At 41.1% G+C, this 15,198-nt stretch overlaps 1 protein-coding gene across 1 annotated transcript in view; it reads right to left on the reverse strand.

Annotated features, from left to right (window-relative positions):
- LOC114645332 (uncharacterized) overlaps positions 1-15,198 on the reverse strand; it is a 434,664-nt gene that overhangs the window by 33,871 nt on the left and 385,595 nt on the right. Inside the window, exon 7 of the mRNA XM_051923325.1 lies at positions 6,106-6,151. Coding sequence (XP_051779285.1) covers positions 6,106-6,151 — 46 coding nt within the window. The remainder of the gene's footprint in view (positions 1-6,105; positions 6,152-15,198) is intronic.

Here is a 15,198-nt window from a genome sequence, read left to right on the forward strand (position 1 = left end):
AGCCAAAAAAGTAGATTTAATGCTCTTTTGTTCTCTGATGAATCAGGACACTTGAGATCATTGAGAAATGCTCATGTTACTCTGTGGCACCAAACTTTCAACATCTCTGTCCCTCACCAATGTTAATGTTCAAATTTCGCCTAAAATGCCAACTTTTGTATAATACATTTTTAATCATCTAAACTCGTGTTTTTATTATTGTTTTTTCTGCTCTGAGAGGAAACGATAGATTTAAAAAAAAAGTTTCTTAATGAACCAGGAAATGAAAATGGCAAAACGTATTGTTTAACAACTAGCAGGGGCCAAAACCAACATCAAAGCAAAACAGAAAGTGAACAAGCCCAATGCATTAAGCGGAGAAGATGTCAAAGCACATCCCAGCACCTCTTTGTCCTAAGCTTATTTGAATCACTCTCCTAGCATGGCAACAGATTTGTTTTAATAATCCAGTATCTAGGAGACGAGCTGAAGCGCGATGCCAACATAAATACTGTCACATTGATGATGGCACACAATGTGATTTCTGTGGCCATGCCCCCTAGCAATAAACACTCAAAATAGTGGCACCCATTAAAAGAAAAAAAAAAAAACTTGGTAACAGAGTAATTCATCCATCCATCCATTTTCCAACCCGCTGAATCCGAACACAGGGTCACGGGGGTCTGCTGGAGCCAATCCCAGCCAACACAGGGCACAAGGCAGGAACCAATCCCGGGCAGGGTGCCAACCCACCACAGCAGAGTAATTCATTGCTCATAAAATAAAATAGTATTCTAAAAATAATATGAAGGTAGACAATAATGAAAGAAAACCTTAATTCTACATAATTCAAAAACCCAATAAAAAATTAACAAGTTGAAAAGAAAAATGTATTAGTACCAGAAAAAATACATAAAATGCCAACATTCATAACAGTTGAATTTCCCCAAATTGGAAGACTGAAAAAACCCTTGGACATGGTTCCTCATGTATTCAGACAGTTTGCCGTGAGTCACCTAACCAGATTGGTACAATCTGTTGTTTTTAGTGTTGAGAACTTCAAAAGATGTGAAGTTAAAGTGTTTAACAACAGGGTAAATTCTGTGCTTTGTATCATGTACATTCTATTTTGAACATATATGCAGTTTTTTGGTGGTGGGGGTGGGAGGGGTGCAAAAACTTCCAATGTCTTATTTTGGCCACCATTTGGAGCTCACTGAAGTCATCATTTTGTTTTCACCTCTGCACCTTTTGCTGTCATGTCAATGATTCTCTGCTGCGCACACACATCTTCAGAGCTTCCCTTGTAAAATCAGGGCACCCAGCATTAGCAGTGGATCAAAAAACTGCAAAAGTCGTAAGTGAATTAGAAAAAGAAATTCAATTAGTGTTAGGTGCATTTTGTTTTGCCCTTTCCAGTCCTAACTATTTGGCAGCAATACAGTTTTGTCATCTGCTTTTGGTGCTTTATGTCCCAGTCATTTTTGCCTTCCTCACAGTAGTTCATGACAAGAATATACTCCCAATCACTCAACCAAGGTAAATTTATAGTCACCATTTAACACAAGAGTAATGAATTTGATGCAGTACATCCATCCATCCATCCATCCATCCATCCATCCATCCATCCATCCTCTTCCGCTTATCCGAGGTTGGGTCGCGGGAGCAGCAGGTTGAGCAGAGATGCCCAGACTTCCCTCTCTCTGATGCAATACAATACAATACAATTTATTTTTTGTATAGCACAAAATCACACAAGAAGTGCCGCAATGAGCTTTTACAAACCCTGCCTCTTGACAGACCCCCAGCTTTGACTCTCGAAGAAGACAAGAAAAAACTCCCAAAAAAAACCCTTGTATTGAAAAAAATGGAAGAAACCTTGGGGAAAGGCAGTTCAAAAAGAGACCCCTTTCCAGGTAGGTTGGGCGTGCAGTGGGTGTCAAAAAGAAGGGGGTCAATACAATACAATATGCAGAAGAGAACAAATCCTCAATATACTATAAAAATAAAAATATTACAAGTATGGAGCAGAATTTAACAGTAGATGATATCACATAATATGATTTGGATTTGTTTAGAGTCCTGGAGACCTCAGCCATCAAGCTGCCTCCCCCATTTGGCCATTCCACGGCTGAAACAGCGCTGGGCCAGCCAATCCGATGAAAGGACCCCTCTACCCCATGATTCCTGCGATCCTCCATCAGGGATGACTTTACCTTAGGCAGGCAAAACAACTTGGCAGGTGGGCCGTGGCACCAAGTGGCGATGAGGCGATTATCAGTTTGAAATGCTCTGTGAATACAACTATTAGTTTGAAATGCTGCACAGGTCTGTGTGTGACATATTGTGTTCTGTTAGCCTTCTACAACATGCTGTGCATATGATGCTAACCTTGGCAGTCTTTAATATAAGGTAATGTAATAAAGAAGGAGGATCTGTTTTTTATCTCCTGTTGTTGGCTTTATTATTGCACTGTAATAATATCACTTTCTTTTTAAATGTTTTGGTATCTAGGACATAACAAAGGGGTGGGATGTTCATGCAGAAACAAAGAAAAACCTCTCACAGATATGGGTAGAATCTGCAAACTCCACACAGACAAAGCAAGGATTCATCATGGTGTGTCCAAAAAGGAAGTCTTAGATATAAGTACATTAAAAAGCACTAGCCAGGAGAATAAAATATTTAAATACCAGTAACGTGCAGTGAATACACTTGACTGGAGCATTCCTAGTTTTCATCCTCTTTCTCTGTACATTTAGCATTCATTTGCTCAGAAGTTGATGTGCTTGCTGCTTCCTGAGCAGCTCTTCTCTTCTCCACCCTAACAGCTCATTTCTTCCTTTCTTCCCCTGGCATCTTTTCGTGTTAAAACTGATTAAGTCAGTGTTTGTGTTGCAAGTACTTAGTACGTTTTTCTTAATTTTTCACTTCAGCTGGCACTTAAGTCTTCAATCTGCCTCAAGAATAATTTAAGATATGAAGAGGTAGGGGAAGTGACGGCGAAGGTGGTAGGGAATGAGAACGGTGCCCGTATGCATGCACCGCACGGCCGAGCGTTGATTCTACAAACAATAAAATAAAAATAAAAAGAGGAAAATAATCATCACCCTGAAAGCAGACAGTAGACGTCACATAGTATATGTGTACCAAATTTCAGGTCAATAGCTCAAACGGTTTGCGAGCTACACGTGATATAAAATCCTGGACAGACAAACGGACAGCCACGGTAGCGTATTATATTAGAAGATATAATACCCAAATTATTCTCTACTATAAAGAAATACGGAGTACATGGCATAACTGGGAAACTGTGTTGAACTGTGTGCTCCCAGGCTGAGCATCTAAGAGCGTAGGGCACTAGTCATGGAGGTCAACAGGAGAACATGAAGAATTCCAAAGGAATGACAACCTCTCACAGTTGGCAATGAAAAAATGGACATAACACAGAATAATTTTAGGAAAAAGTGGAATATAAAAGTCACTGATGTAAAAACGTTCATCACATCCAGAATGTAGTTTACCAGAATGTACAACCCTAAGAACAGATGGAAGTTGTTTCTAAGACCAGAAGTAACTTTTGTATCTCAGTGTTGTGAGCTGCTGTGTGTCTCTCAGAAATCTGGACATCATTCTCAACAGTGATAATCTTATTTTAAAGCATCATTACTGTTGCATCTTACTTTGTCGTTGTGTCTATAGGAGGGACACAAAAATCCCCAGAATTGTTAAAAAAAGTTTCTTATACAGCTTACAGCAATTCCATTTTAGTAACCTTCAGTACTCCATTGTCTCAGCACTCCTTCCATTCTTGGAAACATTTTTTGTACTCGTCTTTTGTTAACTAGAGTCTTCAGTGATTATTTCCTGGATTTCTAACATAGTAGCAAACTTCCCTTTAGTGTCAATTTTAATTTTGGGAACAAAAATAAAAGCCCCAAAGAGTGAGATTTGGCAAATTTGTTGAGTGTAAAGGAACAACCACATTGTTTTTGGTCAAAAGCTCTTTGACTGACAATGGGGTGAGTGCACGTGCGCTGTCATGGTGCAGCAGTGTAGGCAGGTGCAGTTTTACGTCAGTCACTGCTCCAGACATTTTTTTTCCTGATGCTTTCCTGCAGATGCCTCAGCAGTTCAGTGCAGTTCTGTTCGTGAGAAAACTCTTTATTAACAAGCTCATGAAAGTCTCGATCAGCTCAGCACAATGCCACTCGGTGGACTGAACAACAAGACTTTTTGATATCTAGAGGGACAGTTGATGACTACACCCTACTCGCATGCTATTATTGGATTCCGGGATTTTTCGAGAACCCCCTTGTACTTATGGCTTGGAAGATTTGTAAATGAAAGACAGTAAAATGGATGGAAAAATAAGTACAGAAACTGGGAGGAAATCCAGTTGCTAGTTGTAAAAGATGCTGAACCTGGAATAGGGTTCATCTTTCAAAAGGTTAAAATCCCCCTTTAAAAGACAACCAACAAAATTCTTGGGTAATTTAAAAATAACTAGGTAAATGTACTGAGATAGCTCAATAAAAATAATACAGAATAAATGTCAGAAGGTGAAAACTGTTGCTCCAATGGCCTTGACCAAGCAAAGTAAGCCTGCTCACTTGTGCAAAGAAGAATTGACACAAGCTGGAGTGTCCCAAATGAGGCCTATCCTTAAAGCCTGATGCCAAAGGTACTTGTACCATATATTGAACTGAGGCAGATTAATAATTAATAGAATTGATTTTTCTGTTTTGTATTTATAAGTATCTTTGAAAGGTTCAGCATTGAGGCACAATGGTTAGAGCTGCGGCTTCACAGACACTGTGTCCTGAGTGCAATCACGGGTTGCTGTCTGTGTGGAGTTTGCATTTTTCCCATCTGCCTGCATTGGATTTTCTGTGCGTAATATTTTTTATTTTCCCAAAGATGTGTGTATTACGTTAATTGACCATTCTAAATTGGGCCTGTGTGTGTATTTGGCCCCTTTGATGGACTGCCTTGTGTCTCTTCCTTTCTTCCAGCACTGCTTGGATAGGCTCCAGTCTCCTGCAATCCTTAATTGGGTTAAATACATTCATGAATATGTTGTTACAAACTGCAAAGGACTTCTCATAAGTGGAAACAATATATCCATTAAAATGTGAAAATGTCCAGGATTCGGGGTGAAAACCTTGTAAAAGTTCTGTAAATGGGTAATCCTCAAATTCAAAATATGGCTTCAGAGTCTGAGACGTCTGTTGCAGCCCACCGTAGAACCCCGGCCATATGTGCTCATGCACTCCTTTGCCCTGGGGGGCTCCACATTTCCCACTTAACTCTGTGGGGACTACCTAATTTTTCTTGCATAGGCTTCCATGACAACCTCTATATGCTCAAAAAACCTTAGCGCTGATGATGGTTGAATAATGAGGAAGGTTTCAATAGAAACACTGAGTGATGGGATTACAGTTTAATGAGCTTTTCAAACACAAGTACACTTAAATTATGAGCGAGAAGCCTACACAAGGTGACATCACCGTATTTCTGGTTTGCTTTCCTGCCGTATAATAAATGTTTCTAGTGTTTCATTGCATTTCCCATTTCCTCACTCCTCCACCTTCCCTTCTTACTGCTACAAGAAAAGGCAACAAAACTCTATTTTACTTAACAATTTCCTCCTAATTTACAGTCCGCCTAATTCATTTGGCATAACTAAGATTAAAATAAAACAAAACCAAACAAAGAAAGAATCACTTTCTTCTGTCTCCTTATCTCGACAACTTGCTTCCTTAAATTAGTAAATCCAATTGACTCAGCCGGGTGGCAATAGCAAAGCAAAGCAGGCTTTTTCTCTGATAAACATCCCTCGGCACGCACAGCGAGCACATCCAGGTCCAAGGGCTTGAAGGATATTGCACTTAGTGTGTACTCCTCAAAGTGTACACACAACTAATTGGAGCACGAGCCAAAAAAAACATTCTAATCAGTTGGTTTCCTCTCATTAAAACTTAATTAGTTTGACAGAAGTTTCCTGCATTAGAAAGTATCAGCCTCTTAACACTCATTAGGAAAAAGAAAAATATCACACCGAGGCCTTTTTGGGCATGATGGGGAGGCAGGGGGTGGGGGCAGAAGAATAGGAATAATACGTACGTTTTCCTGTGCTGAGCTGTGCCTCTGATCACGTGGTCCTTTGGAGCTGAAAGAAATCAAAGAAGATGTTTGCATTAGACTTAATTGGCCGTAGCACAAATGTTAATGTGGAGTTAATAAGGAGAAGCAGAAGTAGAAGGCCTCAATCAAACTCTGTTTCTTCATTACCAGAATCAGAATCGGCCCGCAGCCGGACCACAGACATCACAGACGGCCGCAGTGGTCAGTGCCAGCAACTCCTATTTGCTTTACTCTTTTTTTCACTTTTGACATATTTATAGAAGAGAGAATATTGTAATGAAGTTGAATTTTTGAATTTCGGATGGATATACATATTTTAGGAATCCCGGAACATGATGTGCCCATTTTTGGTGAGACGCGACTGGATCACTCAAACATGATCAAACTTTTCATAAAAGGCTAAAACGGTATTGATTCTGGACAAAATTAACAGGAACGTCTGTTTCATTGAAAATATTTTAAGTTGACCATAAGTTTTATAAAATTAGAAGCATGTTTAATGTTTCCTAATATTACAATCATAAACGGCTAAAACGGTATTGATTCTGGACAAAATTAACAGGAACTTTTGTTTCATTGAAAATATCTTAAGTTGACCATACTTTTTATAAAATTAGAAGCATGGTTGATGTTGGGCGGCACGGTGGTGCAGTGGGTAGCGCTGCTGCCTCGCAGTTGGTAGATCTGGGGACCTGGGTTCGCTTTCTGGGTCCTCCCTGCGTGGAGTTTGCATGTTCTCCCCATGTCTGCGTGGGTTTCCTCCAGGTGCTCCGGTTTCCTCCCACAGTCCAAAGACATGCAGGTTAGGTGGATTGGCGATTCTAAATTGGCCTTGGTGTGTGTCCTGTGGTGGGTTGGCACCCTGCCCGGGATTGGTTCCTGCCTTGTTGGCTGGGATTGGCTCCAGCAGACCCCTGTGTTCGGATTCAGCGGGTTGGAAGATGGATGGATGTTTGATGTTTCTTAACATCAGGGGTCTGCTCTCATCTAAAGTTCATTTTGGAAAATGTGGAAGTGGTTAAAAATACAAATAATCATAACATTTAAACATTCTAACATTTGGTAAGCCAGGGAAGAAATCATCATATCACTACCCTGAAGACCCGACATGTCCATACACTATGATATTCATCTTCAGTAACCTGGGTTTAATGGATGTTGATACCTTATTAACTTCTATCAAGTGAGCAATGATGTTGGATTGCTATTAATAACTCTGGACCATGAAGCATGACTTCCCAGGCCACATTTTTTATACCATTATTTCACCATCAAGAAATAACAGCAACTTGGAACAAGTATCTTACTTGTAGTCAGGAGATGAATGACTCAGTGCACTTTCTTTCCTTAGAAATCATTCATTTGCTTTTCCATTGATAATATGCTTCAGGAATTATTGCTTTCTTGTGCACTTGGTATTGTTTCTTGTGACGGTATGCTTTAAAAGGCACTACATCAAAATAAAAAGACTGAGTGGCTGGATGAGCTGCGCTGCACTAAGTTTTAGCCAGAGACTGAGGTAGGAATAAGATATTTTATATCAGGTTTGATGTGACTTAGTGTTTCTAATTTGCCTTGGCTTGCATGGAGAGCACCATCAAGAATTTACTTCTAGCTTTGCGGGATCATTTTGTTCCTCTCATCCATTTTCATTTTGTGGCTCCAAACAGACACAGTATAAAAATAACAAAAAAAGTGATGGTCAAACTGGGAAGCAGATAAGAATATCACATAGTTCTCAGCAAATTGTTCAACCTGTGATGGATTGGCGTCCCATTCAGAGGTTTTTCCTGCCTTGTGCCCTATGATTGCTGGGAGAGCTGCCCCATGATCCTGCCCTAGATCATTGGGATGTCTGAATCCTGTCTTTTCCAATGGGAGCTTGTTCTAGCAGCAGCAGCAGACACTTTACAGGAGCCAATGTTGGTTGGTTCTTCTGCCTATCTTCCCTCAAACACACATCCATACGCTCACTCAAAACATCTACAATTTAGCAATATGGAAAATTCACAATGACATGAACGAAATGTGCAAACTCCAAATAGAAGGCCTAGTCTTTCAAAATTTCACACAATGTTTAATTTTATATGGACTTTCACAGTACTCATTGTAATATGGTGCTCAAAAACTGCAGAACATAATATATATAGCAAGGAGAAACAAAACAGAAATCTGCCTATAACAAAACACATAAAAGCGCCATCAGAAATAAATACACATTGGTCAAGAAGACAGCCAATAATATGTAAATATTTTATATTAACAAACACTTGGACCACTGGTTCTTAAACAAATGTTGTTCATCCTTCTTACTATCATGGAGTTCTTGTGAAAAGTGATCTTTAAGTTCATGCCCTCCTTCTGGAGACTGTTCAGCATGGCAGTGGGACACAATTGTTAGCAAGCTGCTTAAATGCTCTATATTCAGGCTGACTTCTTGCTTTGGTATATGTTACAATGAAATGCCTCCTGCTTTCAGCTTGATGCTGAGCTGACATCTTGGATCTAGTTGTTTCTCATGGTATAATGGCGTACATGACTTTGTTTTGTGACCAGAGTGTAGGATACGGTTGATGCCTGTCTGATTGAACTGCACAATGTGCTTCACTCTCAGCAAATGTTGCTGCTCTTCTTTTCCTGTCAGCCATGGCAAGTTCCCACACCATCGTTTGCAATGAAAAGGATGCAAGGCCTGATTGCTTTGCTGAGCTATTTGCTACTGGAGTACGTATCGCATCAGAAGCTCTTGATTAAGACTAGGATCAAGGTTCAATTGGATCACAAATTCTTGTGTGACAGACAGCTGTAAGCATTTTATAGATATAGATAGCACACATAATAAAAGTGTTTAACAATAGTGCTGAAACGACAAATCAAAAATACAAATCCTATGTGGTTAAAAGCTTGTAGGGTCCATTTTAAAGCTCTTAACAACAGATAGGGCTGGGTATTGTGAGAAAGTGGGTTCTGTTACTTGTATTTATGTTATTTGGTATAAATTGCTGTGTATGAAAATATTCAGCAAATTACTGATAATAAACAAAGAACAATCCAATGCAATGCAAGGAGAAACAGATTTGTTATACATCCATATTCTGAACCTGCTTATTCTGAACCCACTTGCTTCAGTAAATGGTTACAAACAGATTAATCAGACTATTTTACTGCAAAAAGGATCTCTGTGCCATAAAAAGTAACCTTCCACAAGTTATTTAAAAAATAAGCAAACTTTATCTTATTTTGCACTTTAACAGTATCAACAAGCATAAAGCTACACACATCTAATTCAGTCAATCAAAATCTCTCTGCATCCATCCTTTTTCTGAACCTGTGGATTGTGGGCAGATGGAAGGACAAGAAGGGGGCATCTAGAATAGGGGCAAGCCGACTGCACACATTTGCTGTCATTGGATCAATATTTTCGCCAACTAACATAATATGTGTGTCTTGGGGATATGAACAAAATAACAAATAACCTGAAGAAAAAACACGTGGACACAGATAGAATGTGCAAACTCCATGCATTAGGCACAGCAGCCAAGAGAAAATTGGGGTTCAAGTGCAGTAAGGTGAAAACACTACCAGCCTGCCATTGTGCCCTCATTCATATAAACTAGTGTGGCCACCAAGGGGCATATCAGAGTTCCCAGACCCCAGGCACAACTACCAACACACAGTTCCAGGTTCAAATAAAGTTTCTTTGTTTACAACAGTACCTCAACAGGCTTCTATTGATCAGCACAGCACACTGAGATCCAATCCTTCCACTCTTTCCCAGCAAGCCTTGCCCAACTCCTCCTGACTTCAACTCCGAGATTGAGGTGAGATGGCTTCTATTATGCTGAACCCGGGAACTCACAGCATTATATGAAAGCAAACACTTCTAGATCAGGTGGAAGTCCCCCCCAAAGCAGGGGCAAGCCCTCCTATGCAGCCACCCCTGGAGGCATTAAAGTACCCCAACGTTGGTGTCCATCAGGACTCCAGCTTCCAATAACCCCCACAGGTATACAAATGGGAGAGATGCTGCCATCCAGTGTATTGGAGAAGTATGAGGGAGGACCCAGAATTCCTGAAATCAGTCAATAGTATGGAATTAGAGTGTAGTTATCAACTATATTACTAGGTATCTCATGTCTAATGTCTTGTGGCACTGTGCTGAGTTGATCGAGATGCGGATTTCGGACATTTACTATACAATCATGTGCACGACTTTGGCGATTTGTTAAGAAAAGCAAGTCGTATTAAACATCAAGACAGTGATGATCTTGTTTTTCAACATTAACAGACTTGTTAATAAAGGGTTTCCCCTTATAAATACTTTGAATCAGCAATATTGCACTGAACTGCTTAGGTGTCTGCGGGAAAGCATCAAGAGCTTTTCCACCGACGCAGTGGCGCACGCAAACCTGCATTCTGCACCACGACAGCACACCAGCACAAACTGCGTTGTCGGTCAAAGAGTTTTGGACTAAAAATAATATGATTGTTGCTTCACGCCTCCCGTATTTGCCTGACCTCGCTCCCTATGACTTTTTTTCTTCCCAAAATTAAAACTGAGACTGTAGGGAAAGACGATTTTCTACCATGCTAGAAGTTCAGGAAATGTTAACAGGAATGGAAGAAGTGTATTGCATCACAAGGAGAGCAGTTTGAAATTGAGTAAAAGGCAATTGTTGTAAGTTTTATATTAAAGTCTTTTTTTTAACTATTCCAGGAATTTTTGTGTCCCCTTTGTACATGATGGTTTCCTTCTGTCCTTGTGCTATCATGGACTCCTGGCCAAGAAAAGTATCAACAACCAACCCAGCTTGGATGCTCACCCATCCACGTCTTTCCATAAAGGCTTCCCAGACAGCTACAGGGCCATCCATTCTGGCTTGGAGTGCCCACCAACCTGCGTTGTTTGTGACACCGACTGTTGTGTCCTCCAGACCATGGGGAGACCCTGTTGCCGATATAAAATGCCAAGTGGGGTGAGAGAATTTAAAAATAAACTGAGGGATAATTCTGGTCGTGGTGGGTAGCGCTGCTGCCTCGCAGGTAGGAGACCTGGGTTCGCTTCCAGTTTGCATGTTCCAGTTTGCATGTTCTCCCAGTGTCTGCGTGGGTTTCCTCCGGGTGCTCCAGTTTCCTCTCACAGTCCAAAGACATGCAGGTTAGGTGCATTGGCGATTCTAAATTGTCCCTAGTGTGTGCTTGGTGTGTGTGTGTGTGTGTGTGTGTGCGTGTGTGTGTGTGTGTGTGTGTGTGGTGTATGTGTGTGTGTGTGCCCTGAGGTGGGCTGGCACCCTGCCCAGGGTTTGTTTCCTGCCTTGCGCCCTGTGTTGGCTGGGATTGGCTCCAGCAGACCCCCGTGACCCTGTAGTTAGGATATAGTGGGTTGGATAATGGATGGATGGATGGATAATTCTGGCATCATTTCTTAAAGTGCGTATCCATTTCAGGGTAGTAATAATAGGTGCAAGATAAAAAAAACAGCCATCACCAGCCACAATCTTTCACCCTGGGCCAGTTTACCAAATTGCTGGCTAACCTCTTTGGGATGTGGGAGGAAAACCCCACAGAAAAATAGGGAGAACATAAAAACTCCAGATAGACGTGTCACTCAGTCAGGATTTGAACCCAGGACTGCAGCATGCTTAGGCCTCTATGGCAACCTCTCTGCTGCGTAACACAAATATAGCGAGACAGGAGTTAAAACCACTTAGATGTGCTTTTTAAGCAAGACATCGAAATCAGAATGGTCGGGCCCAAAGAGGCTGCACGTTTCTTGTTTCATCTTTTTATGTATTGTTTTGTCTTCTCCCTCGAGTTTATATCTGTTCTTGTATATTTTGGCCTCCTTGGCATTAATGCAAGTAAAAAGGTTGCCATGCCTCCAAAATACAGATGGACTTCTGCTTTTCTCTAAAAATAAAAATGAATAAAAACAAACAAAAATGCTGTCTGGAATCTGACATGAAGGCTTCTTTCATCACAGGATTTATTTTTGCGGGCTGTACCAGTGTTGGGCGTTTCCCCCTTTGGCAGTTCGCTTCCCTCGAAACCGACACAAAACGCACGCATATGTAATAAGTGGTAGGGGGGGCTGCACTTCCGACAGAGATCTTTGCCACCTGTGCGAGTGCATCGTCTGTCTGTGAGCCTGATGTCCGCCGCCCTCGAAACACAATCCATTAGGCCGGCTGCCGGAGGCTGAGCTGTAAAGAAAAAGCTGTCTTTTTTTTGCACATTTCCACATGTCGGTTTCCATTCAATTTCCTTTTCTTAATGAATCATGAAGTTTGACTTAAATGCTAATAGCAATGTTTGCAAAGGGAAAATGTCCGTTTGTTTTCCTTTAATTAGGAGCAGGATTCCTTCTCCTTGCAAAGCTTTCACTAGAAGGTAGTTAAAGCAAATAGAAACATTAATTAATAGGGGCCTGAAATAAGTCAAGGGGGGGCCTGAGGAGGGGGGGGGGGGGGCAGAGAGGCAGACAGTGCAGGAAACAGAGGCACCCATAAATACAATGATAGGAAACCTGAACTCGAAACAAGGGAATATGTTTAAATTCAGGGGGCTGAGACACTGGGAGCGGCAAAAAAATGAGTAATCAGTTAGCCGCCGATTTCTTCCCTCTATTTACAGAACCGCTTTGGCACACTTTGACATGCGTTGCCTGAGAAGCCCAAGCGGAATGAGAGACGGGGTGGCTGCGGAGTCGGAATGAGGGGTGGGAGTTTTTGGGGGGTGGATTGATGCCTTGTTTCTGGTCGCCCATGACATGATTCTCATCAGCGTGGCTGCCAGGGGGGCTGTCTGAAGTCAATAGTAAAGTGCTCACCTCAGATTACTGACCTTTACGGCTCTGCCCTCTCACAGATGAACACGAGCGGTGCCATCAATCTTGGTGTGGGGCAGAGCAAAAACAGCTGCGCCCAAGTGTCAAAAAGAAGGCATTCTTGCACTGCATGCATAAACAGGTTCAACATATGATGCCATGACCCTCAAGGAGGGTCGTTGTTCCATTCAGCCCTAAATGGTAAGACACTGTATCTCCACATCTATAAAGCACAATTTGCTTTGTTTTTAAAGAGACACCTTCATAATTTGACCCACAAGTACTTTTCATGATTAGTCAGGGGTTTGAAATATAAATTTTGGAGTAACCCTTTTGTGGGGCAGCTCAAGCTCAGAGTAAATGGTCACATCCCCATAGCTAACTCAAATATCATAATAAAATTGGACCACCGATCATATTTAGTCTGAACAATTTAAATTTACAGCGAAATATGGAAATATTACCCAGCCAAAGCTGTCAGCTGTGGTTTTAAAACAGCAAGTGTGTTATGAAATTCTACAGTGTGGTCTACCAAAAGAGAGATGGTGCCATGCAGATTGTGTTGGTGGTGTGATGGTTTGGATACTTGCCCTTCTACCAAGTTCAGGTTTGATTCCTGACCATTTCACTTAACCTTTTGTTTAATTGAGCCCTTTCCCTCACTATTTTTGTCATAGTCTGAAGCCATATTATCTGAGCAGTTATTTGGTGTTCTTTGCACCAGAAAGAAAACACAAGCATGTTGTATATGAAGAAGCTTTCCAGCACTGACAATAGTTATATAGTAAATGCAACAAGTTTAAATTTAATAAGTTTGGTACGATATACATTCTAAGTGCTTTTATCATTCTGGGTACCACATCCAGTCAGGTCACATTAGCTAAAGCCTTTAAAAATGTTCCAAGGTGGATCAAACACAAAAATAAGCAGACAGACGTAACAAGAAGGTGGCATTGATGTTCATACAAGATGCACTTCAGATGGCACCAGTGGTCAGTGTAGAAGATGCCAGGACTCGACTCTCACATCACTTTTTCTCTGACCTGTTCCATGCTTCATACAGTATCGTATTCTTCTGTGTGATGTTTGCAGTGGTGATTGCTATGAAAGATGCTATATTAAACTGAGGCAGCTTTCTGTGGAGGTCCCAGTTTACATTTCATGCAGATCACTGTCAAACATCACCCTTCAGCTGTACCAAGACTTTTTTATTTTTGCCTGGTTTACATCTTCTCATCATTATTAAGATGCTTTTCATATGGGCTTAATTTTTCACCTCTTCATATGTAAGCCCTGCAGAATGGCAGAGTGGTCCCATTAACAGAATATCTGTAGCTACTATTAAAAATGCTATGGGGTCAGTTGGTTGTAAAAAAATAAATAAGCAGTAAGGCACAGTGCACCAAGATGATTTACAGCTGGTCCACGACTGACAACACCCCCTTGCAGATTAGAAGATGGTAGTAAAAGTTAATGAAGTGAAAGCGAGCCTTACAAGCCACACAGTGATGTGCAAAGGGCTGTTATTTTTGAAGATTCATTTTATCTGCTTCACTATTCCATTTTTTTGTTTGCCTATATATCTTATTAGCTAAACATGTCAGGAATCTCATGTATGAATTACTTGACACTCCATTTTCAAAAATCCGTTAAATCCTTTTTCACGGTTGGGTCTTCAACCTTATCCAGACAGCATCGAGCACAAGGCAGGATGGGATGCCAGTCGATCACAGGTCAGGCCCAATCTCACACACGCCTTCAATCACTCGTATTAGGCCACTTAACAGCCTACCAGTTGTAATTGTTTTTGGGCTGATGAGTAAAGCTGGAAAACCCAAAAGAAAAACCCGACACAGACACAGCTCCAGTAGGCTACATTTCAAACCCAGTCTGGTCACCGTCTAAATGAAGTTTGCACAGTCTTCCTCTCGGTGTATTTTTTATCTCCTGAAACCCCAATATTTTTCCCACATCTCAAATGTATGAATCCCAGGTTAACTGACCTGCAAGTGAGCATTTGTGCATCCTGAAAGGATCTTGAGCTTAGTGCTGCAGGGATAGGCTATGGTCAATGTGTTAGCAGTTCTATTCTGGCCAAAAGCTGGACAGGGAAGGGGGAGCTGAGTGGTGACTATATAAGGTAACAGTGAAACAAGGGAATTTCCGCACTATGAAATCCCATTGGTTCAGAAGGAACATCAAAGAACCATGAGTAGCATAACAAAAAGACAAAATGTCTCTCTGCT

The sequence above is a fragment of the Erpetoichthys calabaricus genome, chromosome 2, assembly GCF_900747795.2.
Source record: "Erpetoichthys calabaricus chromosome 2, fErpCal1.3, whole genome shotgun sequence".
In the NCBI taxonomy this organism is placed as follows: domain Eukaryota; kingdom Metazoa; phylum Chordata; class Cladistia; order Polypteriformes; family Polypteridae; genus Erpetoichthys; species Erpetoichthys calabaricus.